Source organism: Buteo buteo, chromosome 22, assembly GCF_964188355.1.
Source record: "Buteo buteo chromosome 22, bButBut1.hap1.1, whole genome shotgun sequence".
NCBI classification, from domain to species: domain Eukaryota; kingdom Metazoa; phylum Chordata; class Aves; order Accipitriformes; family Accipitridae; genus Buteo; species Buteo buteo.
In genome coordinates this window covers 682,321-703,802 of record NC_134192.1, presented here as the reverse complement: position 1 = coordinate 703,802, position 21,482 = coordinate 682,321, and the positions used below count along the sequence as shown (strand labels likewise).

Below are 21,482 nucleotides of genomic sequence, written 5' to 3'. Positions count from 1 at the left end.
CCAGCTCCCACGCAGCTGAAGAGAATTAAGCCTACGTAATCTCCATGCTGACCCCCGTTAAAATCCTGCCGGCTCCCCGGCTCTCAGGGATCCTAACTTGAGTTGCCCGAGGTGAGGCTTCCTAAATAAGTCTTCTGCTGCAACACTGCCCCTCACACTCCCATCCCAGTGTTAATGCAGCAGAGGGGTACGGGAGTTACAAAGTAGATTCGCAAGCTATCCCACTGAAAGCCAGCCTCCCCCTGCAAATAACAGTGATTCCTCAGCCAGATCAGTTCCCTGACCTGACTCAACACTTAGCTTCTCAATCGCTTCCATTGGCAAATACATAAAGCAACTTCTCTGGGCTGCCACCTAATTTCCAGCCACAGGTAGCAAAGAGTTTGGTTTTTTACCAGAAGGTTTGGTACTGTCGGTGTTTGCCCTAACAGATGTCACATCTGCGTTGCCACCTGATCTAACCCACTTTCATACTGCTTTGATCAGGCCAACCAGAGCCACGATATTCTACAGGCATCCATCTCGACAGCAGCTGGGGTAGACCCAGACCCACAGGTACAGAAAGGGGGCTTTTCCCAGTTCCTCACAGAGACAACTTGTGCCAGCCACTTCTTCACAGTGCAAACGCATTCTGCTTTAGGACCGTGCTGCCTTGACCCCCCAAGAAGCTTTTCACATATTCTCCTGCTCTGTACGTTTCCGAGTACTAAAACAACTTGATTTCAAGATGCTTACCTTCCCTCTCCCTGATCCCAGCACCAGCACGTGAGCTATGTGCCAACAGATCGCCACTGTTTCAGCTGCACCCTGCCTAGGCAAGCACGAGATGACGGGTACTGAAATGCCAGCAGCCAGACTCCTAAAATCCCCCAGCGGAAGGCTTCCCTCCGCCTGGGCTCCGGGCAGGCATCTCATCCCCCAACGCAGGTAGGAGAGCGCCGTGCAACGGCGTCGAGCAAAGGCCCAACGAGCAGCGACGTGCACCGCAGCTGGAGTTCAGACGACGGCAAAAGCTCTCCCGGGGCGAACAGCAGCTTCGCCTTTCCCCACTGCACGAGCGGCAGCTGCGGCACGAGCCTTGTGAGGCCAAGGGCCAGCTCTGGAGATCCCGCTGTGGATCACATCAGTAGGAACATGGTGCAGCTCAACAGACAAAGCGATGCGTTCAGCGGGGCTCCGGGGCCTTTATACGGGCACGGTAAAACACTGCCCATCGGCGGTGCCTCCTTTTGCACTGGCGGCACTCTCAGCTGCTGCGTTAAGCGGACCAACGGCACAGAGGAAGGAAAGGGAGACTTCCCAGCCTTAGGGTAACGAAAATGAGAAAGCCCAACACGTCCCTCTGCAGCAAGAGACGGGGAGGACGCGGTCGCTTGCCTTTCCAAGGTGCTGTACGGTTCCTTTGGCCAGGGGGCACTGTGGAAGGCCGGGAGGGATGCACTTTGACCCTGGAAACACACCCACAGGAGATACCTTTATAACATTGATTCCCAGAGAGCAGCAAAACCTCGAAGGCTGGGGATTTTATCCCCTCCGGCTGGCTACAAAATAAAAAACTAGGTCGGCTGCTGGAAACTCAAGCGGGACTCGCCGCTCGGAGTGCGTTGCCTGCAACCCGGCTACTTCGATGGGAGCAAAAGCAGCGGCATGAGGCAGCACGTGCCCCTGCGGCTCGTTCAGCGGGGCTCAGACGGGCCAGAAGGAAACGGCCTGCGTCAACGGGAACGGTCTCCTTCCCTTGCGATAGTTTATTCACTTTGGCAATCTTCGTTGCCATTAGTAACACAGGCAAGAAATTATATTTGTTTTTATATGTGATTGTCAGGCGTCCATTTGAGGTACAGAGGTCCAGAGCAAGTGCCAATCCCAAGAGTTGCCCGAGATCCCTTAACAGGGATTCAGCTCTGAGCATGGCTTCAGAAAAGCCCTTTAAAGCAAACCGCTTGCAAAAAAAAAAGAATTTAAATAAAAAATTAAAGTAAAAAACCATGACAGCCCTCTCACAGGACTCACAACGGGCACGATCCACAGCAAGGGAAAAATTTAAACAGGAAAACCGAAAAGAAGGAAACAGTTTATCTTATATTATGTTACCCCTCAGGCAGAGGTCAGAAACTGTAGCAGAATTGACCAGGAACAGCTAGTGTGGAACAAAATCTAGCAGGGCCGGGCTGGGCCACCTCCACTGCCCGTCTATGCGGGAGCCAGTGCCAGGTGCAGGGTCCGGCCCGTGGCCCGCACGGCAGCCCCAAGCTCAGTTTGGGTTTCCCACCGGCCACACAGCAGCCCCGACTGCTGCGGAGCTGAGCCAGGCTTTGCCTACACGCATTTGCTTAAGCTGATTTAAAGACACAGTAACACCGCAAGTAATTATAGATACTCAGTGCGATGAATTGGAAATAAAAAAGGCAAAATCCATCCTCATTTCAAAAAAAAAAAGTTTGCTGCACGTTCGGTAGTCCTTTAATAATAAGTCCCAGCTGCTGGATGGCTGGTGTCACCAAGCCCTCGCTCGCTCGAGACAACCTGGCTGTCCCCACGGAAGCCCACTGTTACCTATTTTCAAGGACTGAAAAAAAGAGCCACTAAGGGCAGATAGCGTTAAAAAATTTTGTATCTGAGAAGGTGCGCATCGTCCGAAACGTGGCAACGGGAGCACAGCCTCCCATCCCCAGGGGAAGAGCTGGCACGCCAGAGCCCAGGGATCCCAAGATCAGCTTCCTTCTGAAGGCCAAACCACGCCAGAGCCCGCTCTCCGAAACCCTCCCAGAAACGCATCTCCAGAGCCAGGTGACAGCGACGGAGCCGGTGCCCTCGACGGGTACCAGGCAGCCCCCAGCACTGCAGTGGCACCAGCGAAACCCAAAGGCTGGCAACGAAAAAGGCAGGGTGGGGAAGGGGAGGCTGATGCAGGCATGGCAAAAAAAGATGCAGATGAGCCGCAAAGGGCACGGGATGCACCGGCCCTTCCCTCACACAGATCCCCCCCTAACTCCAGCGGTGGCCGGCAAGGACGAGGGTGCTGGAGAGCGGATGCTCTGCAAGGAGGAGAAACTTGCTTCCTCTTTATTTTAGCCTGGAAGACCTTTTCCCGGTGCTTTTCTGAACCGGCTTCACCCACGCTCGGGTGAAGGTACCGATGCTGCTCACCGAGGAGCCAGCAATAAACCTCCCGAGTACCGACACACTCCACCGAAGGAGTTTTGGTTTCCTCCCCGGCGAGGGCGGCAGGAAGCGCCTCCTCCTCCTGCCAGGTCCTGCCGCTGCCCGACCATCACCCTGGGCACGGGCGGGGGGCACGGCCGCCCCCAGCGCACCCGCGATCGGGCTCGGGGGGGCGGCGGCGGCGGCGGCGGCGGAGCGGCACCGCCCCGGCCCGAACCCAGCCTGACGTCCCGGGGCTGGGACCGCCGGGAGGAGGCGGGGGTGTCCCCTGCCCGAGCCCCCCCCTCCCCGCCGCACGTCCCGCTCCCCTCGGCCCGGGCCCCTCGCCCCGCGGGGGCGCGGCACGGCCCACGGCCCCACGCCGCGGCCCGGCAGGGCCCTCCCGCCGGGACACGCCGGCCCCCGCGGCCGCTCCGGGGGCTTCGCGCCGCAGCCCCGCCGGGGGCCAGGCCCCGCGGCGCTGCCCCGCGCCGGCTCCCGCAGCACCCCGCCCCCCCCCGGCCGGCCCCGGTGCCCGCCCCGGCTCAACAGTTGCCCCCGGGGCCGCTCCCCAACGGAGCCCGGCGCCGCCGCCGCTCGTCCCGCGGCCCCGGTGGCCGCGGCCGGGCCCCCCGCGCTGCCGCACCGGGGCAGCCCCGAACATGGAGGTGGCGGCGGCGGCGTCCGCGCTGCCCCCGGGGAGGGCTCTTCCGCCATCGCCCGGCGCCCGGCACCCCGGAGCCGCTGCCGGCGCGGCCGGCCCCGGGGCACGGCGGCCGCCGGGGCAGGCTGGGGCCACGCCGCCAAACTCCGCGAGCGCCCGGCCCCGCCGTCCCGCCGCTGGCGGCCGCCGCCCCGGGAGCGCTGCGCTCCGGCGGCCGCCCCGCCCCGCCGCGGCGCCCCGGGACCCCCCCCCGCCCCGCGCCGACCCGGCAGCGGCAGGTGCCGCCGGGGCCGGGGCCGGAGCCGCCGCGCCGGGCAGGGGAGCGGCACGCCGCGCCGTCGCGGGGCAGGGAGCGGAGCCCGTTGCCCGCCCCCCCCCACCCCCCCCGGCCCGGCGCTGTCAGTGCCCGCCGCTGTCCCGCCGCAGGACGCTGTCCGCCCCCCCACCCACCCCGGCCGCCCCCCCCCCCCGGGGGTGTCCCGGGACCGTTTCCATGGAGACCCCGTCCAGCCGGGCGGGGGGGGGGGGGGGGTCGGGCCGCCCGCTGCCGTCCGCCTAACCCCCCCCCCTCCCCGGCGGTGGTTGCGGGGCCGAGCGGGCCCGGGGTGCCCGGGCAGCGGGGGCCGGGCGTCCGGCGCGGGGCGGCGGGGCGGAGTGGAAGGGGGGGGGGGTGGCGGTGGTGGCGGTGGGTTGGGGGGGGTGGGGGGGGCGGGCACGCACCTGCTTCCCGAGCCGGGCGGGCGGCGGCGGGGGGTTGGGGCGGGGGGGGGCGGCGGGCCGAGACGGGCCCCCCTGCCCGTAGGCGGCGGGTCGGACAGTGGGGCGCTGCGAGCGGCGGTTCGGCGGTTCGGCGGCGGCGGAGACACTGGCAGCGGCAGCCGGAGTGTGAGGGCGAGAGCGAGCCGCCGCCGCGGGGGCTGACGGGAACTGTAGTCCGGTAGCCGCCGGCCGGCCGGCCGCCGCGCCGCCCCGAGGACTGCGGCTCCCGGCGTGCCGTGCGGCCAGCCCTGCCCGCGCGGGGGGGGGCGGGGGGGGGGCTGTGCGGAGCCAGCCGAGTCCGGAGAGGGAACGGGCGGGCGGGGAGGGAGGGGAGGGGGCTCCGCGCCCGGCACAGCCCGCGGGAGGGGGCGCGGGGGGAGGCCGCTCCCGCCCGGGGAGGGGCCGCACCGCTCCGCGCTCCGCGGACGGCACCTCCGGGCGGCACGGCGCGGCGCGGAACGGCACGGCACGGCGCGGGGGGAGCCCCACGCACACACACACACGCTTCGCACACACACGCCCGACCCCGCGCCGGGGCACCGGCGCCCGCACCGGGGAGCGGCGCTCGCTCCGCACCGGGGGGAGGAGGATGAGGAGGAGGAGGAGGAGGAGGAGGAGGAGGAGGAGGCGGCGGGGGCGGGCGCTCGCTCCACGCCCGGGCAGCGGCTGGGCGCCCGGCAGCGGGCAGCGCCGAACGGGCAACGCCGGCAGCGAACGCGGCGTCCGCAGCCCCGGTGCCCGCCGCCGGGCGCAGCCCCGCCGGGCCGGGACGGCGGAGCGGGCGCGGAGCCGCCTGCCCGGCCGAGGTGGGCGCGGGGCCCCCGCCCCGGCGGCGGCGGCGATGGCGCTGGGTAGCCCCCCCCCACCCCACCCGCCGCCCCCCTTCCCGGCCCCGGTGCACCGCCGGGCGGGCAGCGCTGCGGGGCGGGGGGCGGCCCCGGGCGGGGGTCGAGGCGCCTCCCCCGCGCCATGCGGGGCACCGAGCGGCACGGCGCGGCACGGCGGCTGGAAGTTTCTCACCGGCCCCCGCCCGCGGCACCCGGGGCCCGCAGGCCCGGCGGCCGCCGCGCACACACACACACACACACACATAACCCCCCGCTCCGCCCTCCGCGGTGCCCGGCGCGGAGCGGCCCCGGCGGTGCCCGGCCGCTCCCCCGGCCTGCTCCGGCCCGACCGCCTCGCCGGGCCCGCCCCGCACCGCCCCGGCGACTGACAGCCTCGCCCGGCCCGGGGCTGCGCCGGCCCCGGCCCCCGCCCGGGCCTCGGGGACCGGCGGCCCCGCAAGCGCCCCGGCGCGGCCCCGCCGCCCGGGCACCCCGCCGCCCGCCCCCGGCCCTGCCCGGCCCCGGCCCTGCCACGCCGCCCTGGGCCGTGCCCCGGCTGCCCGGCCCTGCCCGGGCCCTGCGCAGGCACCGCCCCGCTGCCCTCTCCTCTGCCCCGCTGCCTGACACCGGCAGCCCTGCCTGCGCCCGGCCTCGCCCCCCGCCCCTGGCCCCGGCCTTCCCTCCGGTCCGGCCCCCGCTCCCCCCCTCCGACGCCTCCGGCCTGGCGGCTGCCGCCCCCCGCGCACCGGCAGACCCGCCCGCCTCCGCGACCTTTCGCTGCCGCCCGCCGGGGGCGGCGGGGGGGGGGGGGGCTCCCCGTTTCTGCACAATCCGGACGGGCAGGGAGGAGGGACGGGCCGAATCCTGCCCCCCGAGTCCGCGGCGCGGGGGTCTGCGGGGTGCGGGGGTGCAGCCCGGGCTCGTCCCGGGGCGCAGGCGGACGAGGCAGGGCCCGTCCTGCCAGGGGCGAGCGGGCGGCGGTTGGGGGGGAGCAGAGAGGGTCGCGGTGTCACCGGACGGGGACGGGGGGGGCAGCGGCAGCACCGCGCTCCGGTGGGGAGCGGCCCCGCGGCAGGCTCTTGGGGGACGGTACCGGCGGCGGCGGGCGAGGGGCCGGGGGCTGCACTGGGAACGGGGGACCCTGCTCCCCCCCCCCGCCTCCGGCAGGGCTTGCGGGGTGCTGGGGCGTCGGGGGGGGGTCGGACTGCTCCTGCACGGCGGCCCCACCGTGAGTGCCGGGGGGCCCGGCCGGCCCCCCTCCCCGTGCCCGTGGGGTCCCCTGCAGTGCGGTGCTGCTCCCGGAGGTGCGGCCGGGACCCCGCCGCTCCGCTCCGGGGCCCGTTTTCTCTCCCGGATTTGGCCTGTCCGAGGGCAAAGTCTCTTCTCAGCTCGGCATGTGTGATGTCCGGGGCCGTGCCAGAGGTGGGCTTATCCCACAGGGCACGGGCGACCGGGGTGTCCCCCCCAGCTGGCACATCTAGGGTGGCACCCGCACCCTGGCATCACCTCCTGCTGCCGGGAGCACCCTCCGCAGCCCTAGCGCCAAACCTTGCCTCTGCCTGAGAAGGGGAAAAAAAAATACCTTAGGAAGGGATCGAGCTCTTTTTTTTTTTTTTTTTTTTTTTTTTTTCCAGATTGCCAGAAAGGCCGCAACAGCCTCGGGCAGGAGATGGCACGTTGCCCCTTTGGGGACGCGAGTACGGTCTGGGGGAGGTTTGGGGCACGGGGCCACGGGCAGGATGGTGCTGAGTGGGCAGGGCGTGCAGGTTGGGGTGAGGTTCGGTAACTGCAGGCAGCGCTGCAAAGGGTAGCGGGGTGAAATGCCAGGGGCTGGCAGCACTAGGGGAAGGCGGAGAGCAAGGATGAAACCGAGGAAGGCCAGGAGGGAGGAAACCCTTCCTGCAGAGGGGAATTACTGAGTTTCTCCCCCGTGACACCCGTACCTTCTCCTACCTGTTGCCTCCAGCCAGGCCATGGGCAGATAAGATGCTCAAAGAGGCATTTCGGAGGCTGGGCAGATGGTTAGGAAGCCGGGCTGGCACAGACCGCAACAGGCGCACGACCGGCCCCGGGTTTATAAGGACCTACCTTATTTGCATCCTGGTGCAATTAGAAACAGGCGGTTTGAGTAATGGCCTCATCCTGCAGCTGGCCTCGCCCCATCCCTGCAGGAATTGCGCTCAGGGATGCAGGGTGCCGGCTGGGAGGGCTCTGCATCCCACCATTGCATCCTCTAACATCACTCTGCTCCTTCCTGGTTTAATTAGAACCCACTCACAATTTACCGTCTTCAGGATGGGATAATTTGCATCCAGGGGCTTTAAAAGGTGGTGCTGAAAAATTCTGTGGCTCTCACATTAGTGTTCCGGGGAAACTGGAAAGTTTGGAGAATAAGGAGCATCCCTCATTGGGGAGCGTGGTTCATCGGACGGTGGTCACGGACTAACTTGCAGAAAGGCCAACATGAATTATCTACCGATCCGCACTGCAAAAATACGTTCGGAACACGCACCAGTAACTTCTCAACAGGAAAAAGCCAGGCTGCCTGCGACGGGTGGAGCTGGAGGCTCGTTTTAACTCGCCTCCATCTCAGGGATACATCTCCTGGGAGCCTGTCCAGCCACGGGCAGCGCGGGAAGCGGCGGACAGCCCTGGGCTGCTGCCTTGCCTCGGCGTTTCCTCGGCGCTGCCTGCCCAGGCAGCAGGACTCCTGCCAGATTCTGCAGGACCGATGGCACCAAGTGCTCTCCGAGTGCTCAGGGTGGTCCCCAGACGTAAGGGGCTGCGTGTCCTCTGCCTGCTGTGGTCCCCTGAGCCATCACAGCTTGAGCACTTGGCTCTGACCTGGCCTGCAGTCAACCTTGCTGCTGCTTTTGTTATTCCGGCTTCATTTTGTTTCTTCTTTTTATTTATTTCGCCCCTTCCCTCTGGTTTTTGGGCAGGATCCGCATTACTCCCCAAGCCAGAAATGGAAACGCGTTGGCTAACGCACCCAGCCAAGCACTGGCCACAGTGACGCCGCGGGCACACGGCACGCTCCGCTCGCTGCCAGGCCCCAGGTGGGGAGACCTCGAACCTGTCTGGGGACCATTTCGGTCTCTCTGCCCATCCCCGAGCGGCTCTCCGCCTCTCCAGCTGGGCTGCTAGGCCAGGAGACGCAAACGGATGCCTCCCGTTCGGCAGGGCATCTCGGAGCCTTCTCCTCCCGCGAGGGTGGTGGCAGCTGGTGGTGGTGGGGTCGGCTTGTAGCTCCTGGTGCCAGGAGAAGAGCACTGGGGGTGATGCCTCGCGTGTGCTGTGATGCCACGTCCAGCTGTCCACCCCACAAGCGCCTTGTCACCAGGCTGGCCCTGCATTGGACATCCCAGCTTCAGGGCTTGGGCATCGCTGGGAAGATGGAGGAACCAGCCCCGAGGCCAGGGAGGGGGTTTCCCATTAGGACAGACAGGGTGTCCATTGCCACAGGGTCCGGGGGTCTATCTCTGGGTTTCCTGGGGCTTTTCCTTCTGCTCCGAAGAAGGAGCCTCTGTGCTGCTCCGTCCGTGGTGGACAGACGGCTCACCTGGGTTTTACTGGCGTAGTAACACCGATGAGAGGCGTCAGCTCTAACGGCAGACCTTGCCTTCCCGCTTTCCACAGACCATCCCCGCCCCGGCGACAAACATCTTTTGCGGCATGTTTGGAGGTACAGCTGAAAGATGACAACCTCGTCGGAGCAGCTGCCTTCTCCTCCTGCCTGCTCGCGCCTGGGGGACAGAGAAGAGCGGGCAGGAAGGCCACGAGTCCTGCCGGGGACACGATGGGCCAGGCTGCTTCCCGCTGTTGTGCTGGGTGGCCCCTCTTCCCCCAGCTCCCCGAAGGAGCTTGCAGCAGGTTCTAAGGAGAGACGTGTGATGGCGTCCCACCTCCTGCGCAAGAAACTGAATCTCTTCGTTACGAGCTCGGAGGTTGACATTTTGAACCCAGCCACTGGGGACGACACAATGCTGCTTCTGCGTTGGGAAGGGGGTTTCATGGCTTGAGGCTTTGGGTTGCTTCACCTTGGACCTTCCACGGGAAGCTCAGGGCTGGCCTCTTCCTCCCCACATGCTCCAGAGGGCATTTTTGGGACTGGCCTCCGTGCTGGCTGCAGAAGCGTGGAGAAATGAGGCATCGCCTCTGGTGAGCAGTGCAGCCAGGAGTCAGCAGTCCACACGCTGCCTCTGCTGCCCTCCTCTGCGGCATCCCCAGGAGAAGCCCTGCGCTGGGAGGACACCGCCGATGGGTGAGAATTTGGGATCACAGGAATAAGGCGGGGAGGAACCCTGCTGTGCCTGGGAGCCGAGGGAAGAGCTGGCAGCTTGGGCAAGAACAGGCAGGGCAAAATGATGGAGGGGAGAAGGATGCAGTGGATGAGCAGAGTTTGAGGCGCTCAAGGAGCCCCAGATAACAGGCAAGGAGCCCAGCGGGGCTGGCAGGGGTGGGAGGGGTGCCCGCAGGGAGCCCTGGCTCTGCTCCAGCCCCTTTCTGGGGACTGCGCAGCAAGAGGCTCCGGAGGGCTGCTCGCTGCGGGCAGAGCTGGGCCTGCCCCTGCTCCCCTGCTGCCCCAGGGCTGCAGCATCGGATCCCCGGCTCCTTCATTATCCGTCCGCCAGCCCCGAGCCCCCCAGGTCCGACTTCGGGAGCCGCCGAGGGCTCCTAATTGTAACCGGAGACAAAGAGAGCCAGTCTTTGACCGCGACACACACGCTGCTTCTGACAGCCCGTGCCTGGAGACGCTGAAAGCACTGCCAGCAGCCCCTGGGATGGCCGGGCTGCATGGGGGCCTGCGACCCCCCAGGAGCTGAAGGCTGGAGTGGCCGCTGATGCTCAGCAGCAGGCATCACCCCCCCCCCCGGGCTCCCTCCCGGTTGCAGCTCCCCACCGCTGAGCCACAGCAGCGAGGGCAGCCACGCTCCGCACGGGGACGCGGGGAGGACCCGGCTGCTGCCGCTCGTTGGTCGGGAAGCCCTCGCGAAGGCTCAGGGCCGGCCTTGGCTCGGGCAGGACGCGGGCAGCCGGAGGAAGGTCGGGCAGGGAGCGGAGGCGGCGGAGCGGGGAGCACAGAGGGGGCCGAGGCGGGGAGGGCTGGTGTGGGCTAAACCGGCCCCGCATCTCCTGCAGGCACAGAGCGGGCACGAGCGTGTCCCGGCGGCGCTTCCACGCTTCTTGCTCCTCGTCTTTGCGGCCGGGGCTGGCTTTTGATCAGGATTTCGCTGTGTGCGGAACGAATGACTGCGACCTCTGCGGTAGCTGCATTTAAACGAAGGCTGCTTTTGTAGCACCGGCCAGGGTACACGTACCACGCAGCCGCCTGCCATGAGGACGTCTGTCTGAATAGCCTCCCCTCACCACCCCCCTGGCTTTGCCTCAAACCTGCCCCATCGGGGACCCTCATTTCCCCCCTCCCAGGAGGCTTTTGGTGCTGCGGCTCTGCCGGAGCCTGGCCAGGCATCCCCCCGCTCTGGGATGCTGCTGGTTCGGGGCCTGGCTACCTGGTTTCCCCAGGTGTGGGGGTCCGGCGCGGTGCCCCGCTCCCTGCCCGGTGGCCCTGACGTCCCTCCCTGGCTCCGATGTGCCCAGCACATCGCTGTGGGAGTTGCAGGGTGGCAGCTGATACAAAGTCACCGGGGGGGGGGGGGGGGGGATACCGGGACTTTCCCCCCTCTTCTCCCCAGGCAGCTGGGGACACACAGGGACCCGTCACCTCTGGGAGACCCAGAATGTGGCATTATAACGTGACCCAGGTGACCGGGTCCCCACCCCGGACGGGCGACAAGGCTGGCAGCTGCTCCAGCCCCCGCGACTGCTCAAAGCCGGCAGCTGCCCGCGTCCCAGCGCCCGTCACCGAACTCGGGGTGAGAAGCGGTGGGGTGCTACCGCACGCCGCCCGGGGACCCGCCGTGGGCCCTGGCCACCCACCTCCGTGGGAACGGCCCCGCTGCGGGTGCGAGGGTCCCGGCTACAGCATCTCGGCGGAAATCTCTTGCTCAGGTTGTGCCGTGCTGGATACGGCATCTCCATGGAAACCCTCCCGCTCAGGCTGTGCGGGCTCGGGAGATGCCATCTCCACGGAAACGCGGCTGCGGCGGCCGTGCGGGCCGGGATGTGCCGGCCGGGCACCGGGTGCCCACAGCGGGAGGGTCGGGGGTGCCGCTGGCTGCGGGGTGATGGAGGAGAGCCGGACCCACCTCCGAGGCCGAAGGGGAGCTGGGGAAGCGGGGGACGGAGCGCAGGCCACCCGTCCCCGACGCGGGGGCAGGAGGGACAGGGAAATTGGGGGGAGCGCTCCTGTGCCTAAAACACCAACATAAAATCTGCCCCATCCTCTCTGCACCGTGCCAAGCAGACCCTCCCGCCTCCGTCGGGGTTTGGGGGGGCTCACCCCCTCTCCCACCCCAGGGCTCGCTCAGGTCCATTCTGGGGAGGACCGTTTCCTACGCCATGGGGGGGCAGAGGCATTCAGGGACATGGAAATCCCCCGATGCCAGTGAGCAAGGGTGCAAGACCCCCCCTCGCCCTGCGACAGCCAGGGTGGCCCCGTGATGGCCCCAGTGCTCACACTCACATCCCGTGGCGTGGGAAGCCAGAGGGCCGAGATTTCACCCTCAGAAATACCCCAGATGAAATAATTTACAGGTTATTTATAGCTGCATTAAAAAAAAAACAACAAACAACAAAAAACCAACCACCAAAAGCCTTTTATTTGTTGATTTTAAATCTGCCTTTTACTTTCATTCAGCTCCTGCTGGTCTCCTGGGATGGTGGGTGCAGGAGCCCGGCTGCACCAGCAGCTCCCCAGCAGCTGGAGCGACCCTTGGGCTCGGACGTCGGCTCGGGGGGGTACACCAGCGGTGGCTGTGCCACTTCCCCAGCATGACGCCCGGCCCGGGCACGCCACACCGGCAGAGGCACAGCCCCACCGCAGCGCTGCCCGTCCCTGCCCACGACTGCTGCCGGCTCCCCCGGGGCCGAGCACCCGTGGGTGCTGGCCAGGCTGGGAGCCACCACCGCCGCTCACGGCCGGGATTAGCCACTGTTCCCTGCTGGCACCGGGAGCAGCTCGGCCGCCCTCACCGAGGCTCCCAGCTCTGTAAGCCTGGCTTTGACGTAGCCCAGAAAGTAGGCCAGTAAGAGCAAACTGCAGCCGCTCACAGCTCTCTCGAGGGACGCGGTGCTCGTGCAGCCGGGGGAAGGCGTGCGCACTCGCACCGCGGCTCCCGGGGGGTTACCGCATGGCCGAAGAGGCGGCTGGCAAGGATGGGGGGTTTTCTCCCGGCACCGGAGCTCCTGGTACCCGCCGACTCGCACATTGTGCGGCAGCTGGAGGCCGGCCCCGCTGCCGCACCGGGAAGGGAGCCGGGCTGGAACATGCCGTGGGAAGGGCAAGGATCAGGCCGGGGAAGTCCCCGCGGGGAACCAGTCCCCAGCCTGCAGCAGCGCCTGCTCCACGCCAGGGCCCCGCGGGGCTCCCCGGCCCATTTCTGCCCCACCGGCAAGCAATGACCTCCCTGCAAGGGGCTCCCCCCAGCCGCGGCTCCTCTCCCCCACCCCTCTCCCCACTGCCCTGGGAGCTGCCAGTGGGCATCCCTGGCATCCCCCTTCCCTGCAGCGGTTTGCAGACCTGGAATTGGTTTTTCATTTAGAAAAACCCCACATGCTGACATTCCTGTGCCCAGCAAATTTATTTCTGCAGGGATGTGGGTGGCACAACCGCTGCCCTTGATACGGGAGCGCAGCAGCTCTGGAGGAGCCTGTGCTGGAGTGGAGCAGCCCAGAGGGGCTGGCATGGCAGCACCAGTGGCCCCCGTTGCATCTGGGTCCCCCCTCTAACTCATCCCCAGCAGCTCACACTGATGCTTTCTGTGTTTATTTTTGAAGCATCTCTGGATAGTGGAAGCCCCAGTTCAAGCCCAGTCCAGCCCAGTGCTGCCCTTCCTCGCAGGATGAGGCACATCCAGCTCTGCGGCTTGAAGCTGTCCCCTCTCAACACAGGCTGAGCATCAGCCACGCTCATGCCGCAGGACCCACCAGCCAAAATTCAGTGTGAGGCAGCCTCTGGACTGAGGGGCTGCGTGCCAGTAGGTCCCGCTCGCTGCTTCAGGTGGTCCCAGTTTGTGACAGCCATAAACTCGCCTGTTGTGCTGAAGCCTGAGCTGGTTTCAGACCCGCTGGCCTCGGTCCTCTGCTGGATCTGCACCCCAGGAAGGGACTGCCCCCGTGTCATCATCACCCCAGCCCCGGCAGGGAGCATCGCTCCCGCTCTGGGGCAGCTGAGGAGGTGCCAGCCCAGGCTGGGGCAGGGCCAGACCCCACTGGGCTGCACAGCCCTTCCTCGGGGGTGCAGGGGACACACAGAAGACGGTCCTTTGCCATGGGGCAGGTCAAGTGTGGGGACAGAGGCCAGAGAGGTGTGCGGGGCTCCCCATCCTTGCAGACAGTTGAATGGCAGGACATCGCTCCGAAGACCCTGCTCTGAGCCTGAAGGCAGCTCTGCTCTGACTGGCATTGGGCCTGGAGGCCTCCCAAAACCCTTCCCAGCCCAGGTACTCTTTGAGCATCCCAGGACCGGGAGCTGGGGGAGCTGGCCTGGGTCCCGGGACAGCCCATCGTGCCCAGTCGGGCACCATCCCAGGGCTGGGAAGGAGGAAGGCAGAGCCCTGGGTCGGGGTGGGGGGCCCGGCTGGGGCAGACGAGGGAGGGCCACCGCAGAGAGGGACACGGGTGACACAGAGAGCTGGAAACCGGGGCTGTGGGGGAGCCCAGGGCTGGCTGCGGGCAGGTGGAAGGGCTGCACATGCCCCACACTGGGCACTGCCTTCCCCTGGCTCCAGGGCACTTTAGCTTTTACTAAAACAAACAAGAAATCCCCTCTATCCCCCACCCTCTGACATCCCCAGGGGCCACAGGCGAACGTTTCCCACAGCTTTTGGGGCAGGCGGGGTGGAGGGAAGCTGGGCTCCAAGCTGGGGCCACCAGCCCAGTGAGGGGCTCTCCAGCGTCACAGCACGGAAATGCTCTCCGCTTCCTTTTTTTTTTTTTTTTTTTCAGCCCGGGGTAAATTCATGCAACGCAACCGTGGCCCCGTCTGCAGGCGAGCGCTATCTGGCTGCCCCAGGGTGCTGCGCGGGGCCAGCAACACCCAGGCTGGGTCCCTGGCAAGGTCACAGCGCAGGCAGCACCCAACCCCGCATCCCAGGCAGAGCTGACGCCCACGGCAGCCCCCACCTCCCCGGGAAGAGTGCCAGCACCCAGAGCAGAAGAGCCCTGCGTGGTTTTGGGGGGAGAATCGGGCCCCAGCCCCACAGGACAACCCCCCCCCCACCGCCACCTTCCCCAGTATGACCCAGCTGCAGGGGAGAAGGGCGATGGCGGCAGCTCTGCCCAGGGGACAGGCTGCTTCCCCGGCCAGGCTGCGGTGCCAACGTGGGAGGAGGCGTCCCTGGCACGAGGGACGGGTTTCCCGGGAACAGCAGCAGCTCCAGCTCCTTTGCTCGGGCTGGGGAGTGTTTCTTCTGCTGGCATGAGCACAGCACACGTGGGAAGAGAGGCCTGGGGGGGCTCCCTGCCTACCCCTATTTTGCCATAAGGCTCCGGCACATCCCTCGGCTAGTGGCGGACGCACCGAGCACCCTGCTGTCACCCTCCGAGGGGTGGGCTGGGCAGGGAGGCCGGGCTCAGCGGCAGGAAGAAGGCAGGGTGGCTGCGCCGGGAGCGGAGCCAACTCCCAGCGTGTGCAGAACAGCGGCACCACCTTACAGACCCGTTTTCCAGCTAATCGGGTTTATTTGAGCTGGGCAGAAGTTACTTTGGAGCTGCAGGTGAACCTGAGGAGCGGTGCCCTGGGGCTAGGCTCAGGGCCGTGAGAAAGCCCTTTTTGCCAAGGTTAAAAAAAATTAAAAAATATATACATAAATGTTGTATTATGTATAAAAGGGGGGGTATGAAAGACAAAAAGCCCAGGCAGGTGAAACGCAGCCCCGAGGGAGCGCTAGCGGCTGCTCCACCCCCCTGCCACACTCCCAGCCCCGAGCAGTACCTCCCCGGCCTGACCCGCAGCGAGCGAGCTGTTCCAGCCACTCACTCACGTTACAGCAGGCCAAAACCACCCTGCCCCGCGCAGGGCCCCAAGGACAGGCAGGAGGGCAGCAGCTGTCCTGTCCCCGGGGCGCTGCGAGGGCAGCCACCCAGACCGCACAGACAAGGCAGCCCAGGAGTTTTTATTACGGGGAAAGCGGTAGAAGGTACCGGACAGAACCAGGAGCCTCTCCCGGTTCCTCCGCCTGCTCCAGTCCAAGCACCGGAGACACACGGGCACAGAGCTATCGCGCTCTCTTGCGCGGGCGGCGAAAGGGCTGCTCTTGCTGCTTGGGCGCAATTTCTAGCGCCGGCTTGGCTCCACTGCCAGCTGCGGTGGCCACGTCGGGGACGTCCTCGGCAGAGATGGGCTGGATGATATGGCCCACTCGGGTAATGACGCGGGGGGCGGTCAGCTTCTGGAAGGCACGCTGCGTGTTCCACGTGGGGCCCACGGGTGTCCGGATGCTCTGCTCAAACTGCTGGTGCCTCTCGAAGGGGAAGGGCAGTTCGCTGACCTGTGGGGAAAGAGCGTAGGGGGGTAACTCCCCCTGCAACCTGGCCCAGCACCCCAGGGGCTGCTTTCATCCCACGCTGCCAACTATTCCCACTTGCGCTGTGCTTCCAGCCCCCTGCTGACCACCTCGCTCCATCCCCTCTTCTAACAGATCCCAGGAGGGCTGGCACAGCAGCAGCCGCCGTCAAGGGAGCAGCCCTGTAAACTCCTCCTCCCTCCATCACCCTGCCGGCCTCGGGGTTGTCAAAGCTGGAAACTAAGCGGAAGGGCAGGGATTCAGGACGTTTTGGGAATGGGTCATGGGAAGGTTCTGGGCCAGCCCGCATGCTGGAGCGCTCGCCGCTGCCGCTCACGGAGGCCGGGCGTCACTCACCTGATGTGCTGCCACGTGGATGTTGCGCTTCTCGCTCATGATGACATGGGGTAAATGCTGGTCCTTCCTGGGAGGTGCCGGGGGTGGCTTGAGCAGGAACCTGCCAGGCAAGCAAGAAGTCAGGCCCTGATGCTGGGCTGAGGCACACTGCTGCAGCTCTTCCACACTTACCGTTTTATTTTCTTAGCGCTGGGCTTCAATCCCATCCCTCCCCACTCGCCCCAGCCCGGCAGCACCAGGTTCACCGGCTGCGGCTTCGCAGCCTGCTCTGCCTTGCGCTTCTCCCGGCGGAAGTCAGCGACCACGTCGTCCCCAGCAAAGGCCTCTGTGATGACCCCTCTTTGGTCGATGCCACCCTCCTGTGGAGAGAAGGGTCAGTCCCCTGCAGTCAACCCTGCCCTGGGACCAAGGGGCAGGCCCATCCTGCTCACCTCCTCCTCCATGACCACAGGCAGGCTGGGGCACTGAACCTCCTGGGACTTCCCAGACAGCACAGCCTGCAGGCTAATCATCTTCTTCTTGGCTGGTGGTTTCTTGGCACGCCCGTTCTCAGCTCTGCCTTCCTCCTGCTGCTGCACTCGCTTCTCTGCTCTTGTGGCCGCCGGCTTCTCCTGCTCTTCCACACGCTCCTCTGAGGCCAAAGCCTCAACGTCCTCCATTGTCCGCACCCGGACCAGCTGCTCCGACAGCAGGATCTCCTCCTGGACCTGCGGAGGCTGCTCGATCCCTAGGCTCGCCTGCTCCTCGGCACAGACAGGGTGCACAGGGTTGTCCCCTGGCAGTTCAGAAACTGCCTCCCTCTCATCAGCACCTATGCGTTGAGGCAACAGGTGAGAAACAGTCACCCACGAGCAGGGAGTGAGAGAGCAGGACAGCCATGTGAAACCGGGCAGAAGACAGCCCCCAGACCTCCCTTCCTTTGCCCAACCCTGCAGCACACCAGACCCACACTGCTTGTGGCTGTGAGCTCCTCACCTTGTCCCTCAGGGCTCCCTGCCTGCTGTTGCCGCGTGTGCCGTTTCTGCGCAAAGTCTTGTAGCAGAGCTTCCTCCTCCGACATCTCCTCCTCCTCTACCTCCTCCTTGCTCTCCGCAGCACCAGGCACCGCAACATCTCCAAGGCCCTCCGGCACCTCAGGCTCCTCAGCCGGGTCGCTGGGCCTGCCCAGCATCCAGGGATTAGCTCCACTGGCACCCACAGGGACAGTGGGGATGGTCACCGAGGTGATGTCCTCCTCAGGCACATCAGCTGGCTCCTCCTCAGGCAGCTCCACCCGCACCTTCTGCGTCAACTCCTTGTTCTTGGCCAGCTGCTCCTGCAAGGCCTTGCGGGCCTGGGAGGGCATCGAGACGTTTCTAACACAGGCCAGAAAAAACATGCCCACCCTCCTTGCCCCACCTCAGCTGTCTCCCCCCTCCCCAACCAGAACTGGAGACCTTATTGCGGTCTTTCAATAGATAAAGGGGGCTTATAGGAAAGACGGAGGGAGACTTTATACCAAGACTTGTGGTGACAGGACAAGGGGCAACTGCTTTAAACTAAAAGAGGGTAGGTTTAGATTAGATGAAAGAAGAAATATTTTTCGATGAGAGTGGTGAGATGCTGGAGCTGGTTGCCCAGAGAAGTTGTGGATGCCCCGTCCCTGGAAGTGTTCAAGGCCAGGTTGGATGGGGCTCTGAGCAACCTGGTCTAGTGGAAGGTGTCCCTGCCCATGGCGGGGGGGTGTGGGGGGGTTGGACTAGATGGTCTTTGAAGGTCCCTCCCCACTCAAACCCTTCTGTGATTCTGTGTTCTCACCTCCAGGTCATACTTAGCCATAATGGCTCTGGAACGGGCCCATTTTCCCTTATTCTGGTGCTTAAGACTCATCCGCTCCTGGGGGCAAGAGGAAGAGAAAAGCATCAGAAAGAGCACCCTCACGAGCAGGGACTTCCCAAGGGGCGGGGGAGAAGCGCAAAAGCAGCACCTGCATCCTGAGCTGCTCCAGCTCCTCCAGCCTTGCCAAGGCAGCCTCAGGGTCCGACTTATGCAGCAGCTCAAACTCCTTTAAGGCCTTGCGTCTCTTGCTTTTTTTCAGCACGCGATGGTACCTGCAGAACAAGGGCAGAGAGCCAGCAAGTGAGACCTCATGGTGCCGGGGAGGCCTTTAGGAATGCAGCACTGTTCTGGGCAGGAGGCTGCCCGATACATTGCAGATGCCGAGAAGGAAGGGGGCCATCCTGCCTTCCGCCGTGTTTTGGCTATACCCACACACTGGGCAGGGTCGGCTCCAGCGCCAAGGCCGGCACCCAGCCCTCTCCCACCGCACCCAGCCCAGCAAGGGCAAAGCCTTACTTCTTGCTCTTGATCTTTTTCTCTCGCCGAGCCTTGGCTTCGTAGTAGGACTGCACGACCCGAGCCTTCTGCAGCTCTGCTCGCCGCTGCCGGGCCTGCCAGGGAGTGCAGAGTGAGGGCAAGCGCCAAGGAAGAGGCCTCCAGAGCCAGGGGATGGCAGCAGCGGGGGCAAAGCACTCACCTCCTCCAAGCTCATTGCCTGCAGCGAGGCGGTCTCCTCCGGCGTCAGGAGCGGGTCTGTGATGGGCTGCTGCGTCTTGTGGAGCAGTCCAAAGATCTCCTGCTCCAGGGGAGTTCGGGCCTGTTGGGGCAGAACAAACACAGCAAGATGATGATGAGAAAAGAACTGCAAGAGCCAATGCTCCCCCAGACATCCCTATCCTTCCTGGTGCCCCATAGCAGGTCCACAGGAGGGCCCAAAGAAGCGTGCCCCCCTCCTCCTGGGGGCTGGGGTCACAGCCCTGCTCACAGGTCCCATGCAACAGCCCGAGGCTCGGTACGGGCCTGCCTAGGTGCCCTCCCAGCCGTCGCGCCAGGTTAGGGCAGGCAGAATTCCTCTGAAGGTAGAGAAATAGGCTCGCAGTCGGCAGGCGGTGCTGACCAGGCAGCACCGGACAAGAAGCAGGCAGCAAGAGTTCCAGGCCATGTGACACCACGTCCCACCAAAGTGGAAAGCGGCCTTTGGGCAGATCGAGGTGAGTACTGGGTACGTGGGGAGCTCGGCAGGGGCTGCCTCTCACCTGAGCATCTGGACAGCTGGGAGAGCTATCAGGGGTGACAGTAACTCTCCTGCCAGCAGCACAACCCCCACGGGAACTTGCATTCAAGCCCAAAAGCATCCTTCTTTCATAACGAAGATTTACAGATGCACAGGCTTTGGCAAACCAAACACCCCCACCTCAGCACAAGTGGCTGAGGGCTACTAGCAAGCAGCTGGCTCAGTGCAGGGACTGAAAAACTGCAGACTCGGGCTGTGTGTCTCAGGCTGGAAGACTAAAAAGAGAGGGGACAGAGCAGGCTCCAAACCCTCTGCTCATGCCTCACCCGGCTTCTCCCAGAGAGCATCTACACATCTGCTATGCTTGAGGAATGAAGAAGACTTCCCTTCTAATCTTTCCAAGCTCAGCGCACACCTGCCCAGAGCCTCAGCTACAGGCTGGGCCTATGTCACTCCTCCCAGCGCAGCCAGGAAACGTTAAGCTGCCCCAGCCAACCCCGGGAGCTGCGTGCAACCCGACAGCACCCACCTTCCATGCTGAAGCCACTTGCTCCAGGGGGACAACTGTAGCAATCTCCTGCTTCAGAGGGAAGACCAGCTGCTCCGCCCGTCGGTTCTGCAAGACCACCTGCTGCCATTTGCCCACATCTTTAGAGGTCCTGACGTAGGCAGCTTCCCTCACAACCTGCAGGCAGGGGCAAGAAGGGAAAAAGATGAGCAGAGAAAGACTGGTGTGAAGAGTGAGAAAAGCCTGTCAGCACCAGAGAGGAGTAGAGGGGCACTCAGGGGCTCAGCTCTTCTGCCCTGTAAGGCCAGAACTTCCCTCTGCTGCCTGCCCAGGCCCACTCACCCGCTCTGCCTCCTCTTTGCTGAGCGGCAGCTCCACTGCCTTTTTCTGCTTCACTCTGGCCAGCTCTTTCTTCACGCTGCTCAGGGCGGATTTGGGACGGATGGGCTGCAGGAGCTCGGACAGAACCAACTTCTCCCCAGCACCTAGATGAGGGTCCCGCACCACCAAGTCAAGGGGCTGCAGCTGCGTTCAGCCCAAAGACCTGGGGCAGACACAGCAAATCCCAAGCAGTCAGCTGCGGGCGGGCAGCGCCGTCCCAGTCAGACAGTAGGAGTTCTGCCCAGCCTCCCAGGGATCTCACCTTTGCAGCTGACATTGAACTCGGACACCTGCACGCTTGCCTCTGTACGCTCTGCCAGCTTCCGCCTACCAGAAGAGAAAAGAAAATAAACCAAAAGGCTCCTCGCGTCCCCCCCCACGTGCTTCTCCTCCTACCTGCTGCTACGGCAGAAGCAGAAGCAATGGTGCCAGCAGGCCGGGGAACCGAGGGTCCTCCCTCCCACCCCCTTTTTAAAGCACTCCCGTGCAGCCTCAAAGGGGAAACGGGGCTGGGGGGGGGGGGGGAGATGCAGCGCGGCTGCTGCCGGAGCCTCAGGGCCGAGCTCCGGGAGCCCCTCGGACACCCCCCACGCCCCTCACTCACCGCCTCCGTCCGGAGAGGGAGCTGACCGCCTCCAGGAGCTGCCGGTGCCGCCGCTCGTCATCCTCCTGCCCCTGGCACACGGCAGACGCGGTTAGCCCCGACCGGCGCTACCGGCAGCGGCGCCTGCCCCTCACCGCCAGGCCTCGCCCCAGGCCCCGGCTCCCCCGGCCAGGCCAGGCCGCCCTCCGCTGCGGCTGCCCCGGGACGCCTGGGACGGGGTAGCACCCGGACCTCCGCGTACGGCGGCGGCGGCGGCTGCCGGAGGAGCCGAGCCCGGCTCAGCCCCGCTCACCTCCTCCTCGCCCTCGCTGGCGCTCACGGCCGCCTCCACGCCCAGCCAGTCCTCCGCCATCGCGCCGCACGGCCGGGGTCAGCCGGAAAGCGCCGCGCCGCGCCGCTCTCCTCGCGATCTTGCCGGAAAGCGCGCAGCCGCTTCCGCCCGGGCTGTCGCCACCCGCCGCGCTTCCGCCCGCCCTGCCTGACGTCACGGTTGCCGTGGCAGCGGGGCCCCGGCGGGCGGGGGCGGAGGGGGGGGGGGCCGCGCCCCGGCCTGGCCCC

The 21,482-nt window shown here is 65.4% G+C and overlaps 2 protein-coding genes across 2 annotated transcripts in view; both read right to left on the bottom strand.

Annotated features, from left to right (window-relative positions):
- Positions 1-4,661, bottom strand: part of BCORL1 (BCL6 corepressor like 1) — a 30,206-nt gene extending 25,545 nt beyond the window's left edge. Inside the window, exon 1 of the mRNA XM_075053938.1 lies at positions 4,529-4,661. The gene's annotated coding sequence lies outside the window, so the exon portion shown is untranslated. The remainder of the gene's footprint in view (positions 1-4,528) is intronic.
- A 10,520-nt stretch (positions 4,662-15,181) lies between these two features.
- UTP14A (UTP14A small subunit processome component) lies at positions 15,182-21,351 on the bottom strand. The gene is made up of 14 exons (XM_075054547.1): positions 21,217-21,351; positions 20,925-20,995; positions 20,583-20,647; positions 20,282-20,424; positions 19,961-20,116; positions 18,895-19,014; positions 18,714-18,808; positions 18,346-18,469; positions 18,177-18,254; positions 17,355-17,712; positions 16,811-17,190; positions 16,551-16,738; positions 16,380-16,479; positions 15,182-16,007 (listed from the first exon to the last, which is right to left on the bottom strand). The coding sequence occupies exons 1-14, from the start codon at positions 21,274-21,276 to the stop codon at positions 15,735-15,737; spliced, it is 2,211 nt and encodes a 736-aa protein (XP_074910648.1). The 5' UTR covers positions 21,277-21,351; the 3' UTR covers positions 15,182-15,734.
- Between the last annotated feature and the right edge of the window lie 131 nt (positions 21,352-21,482).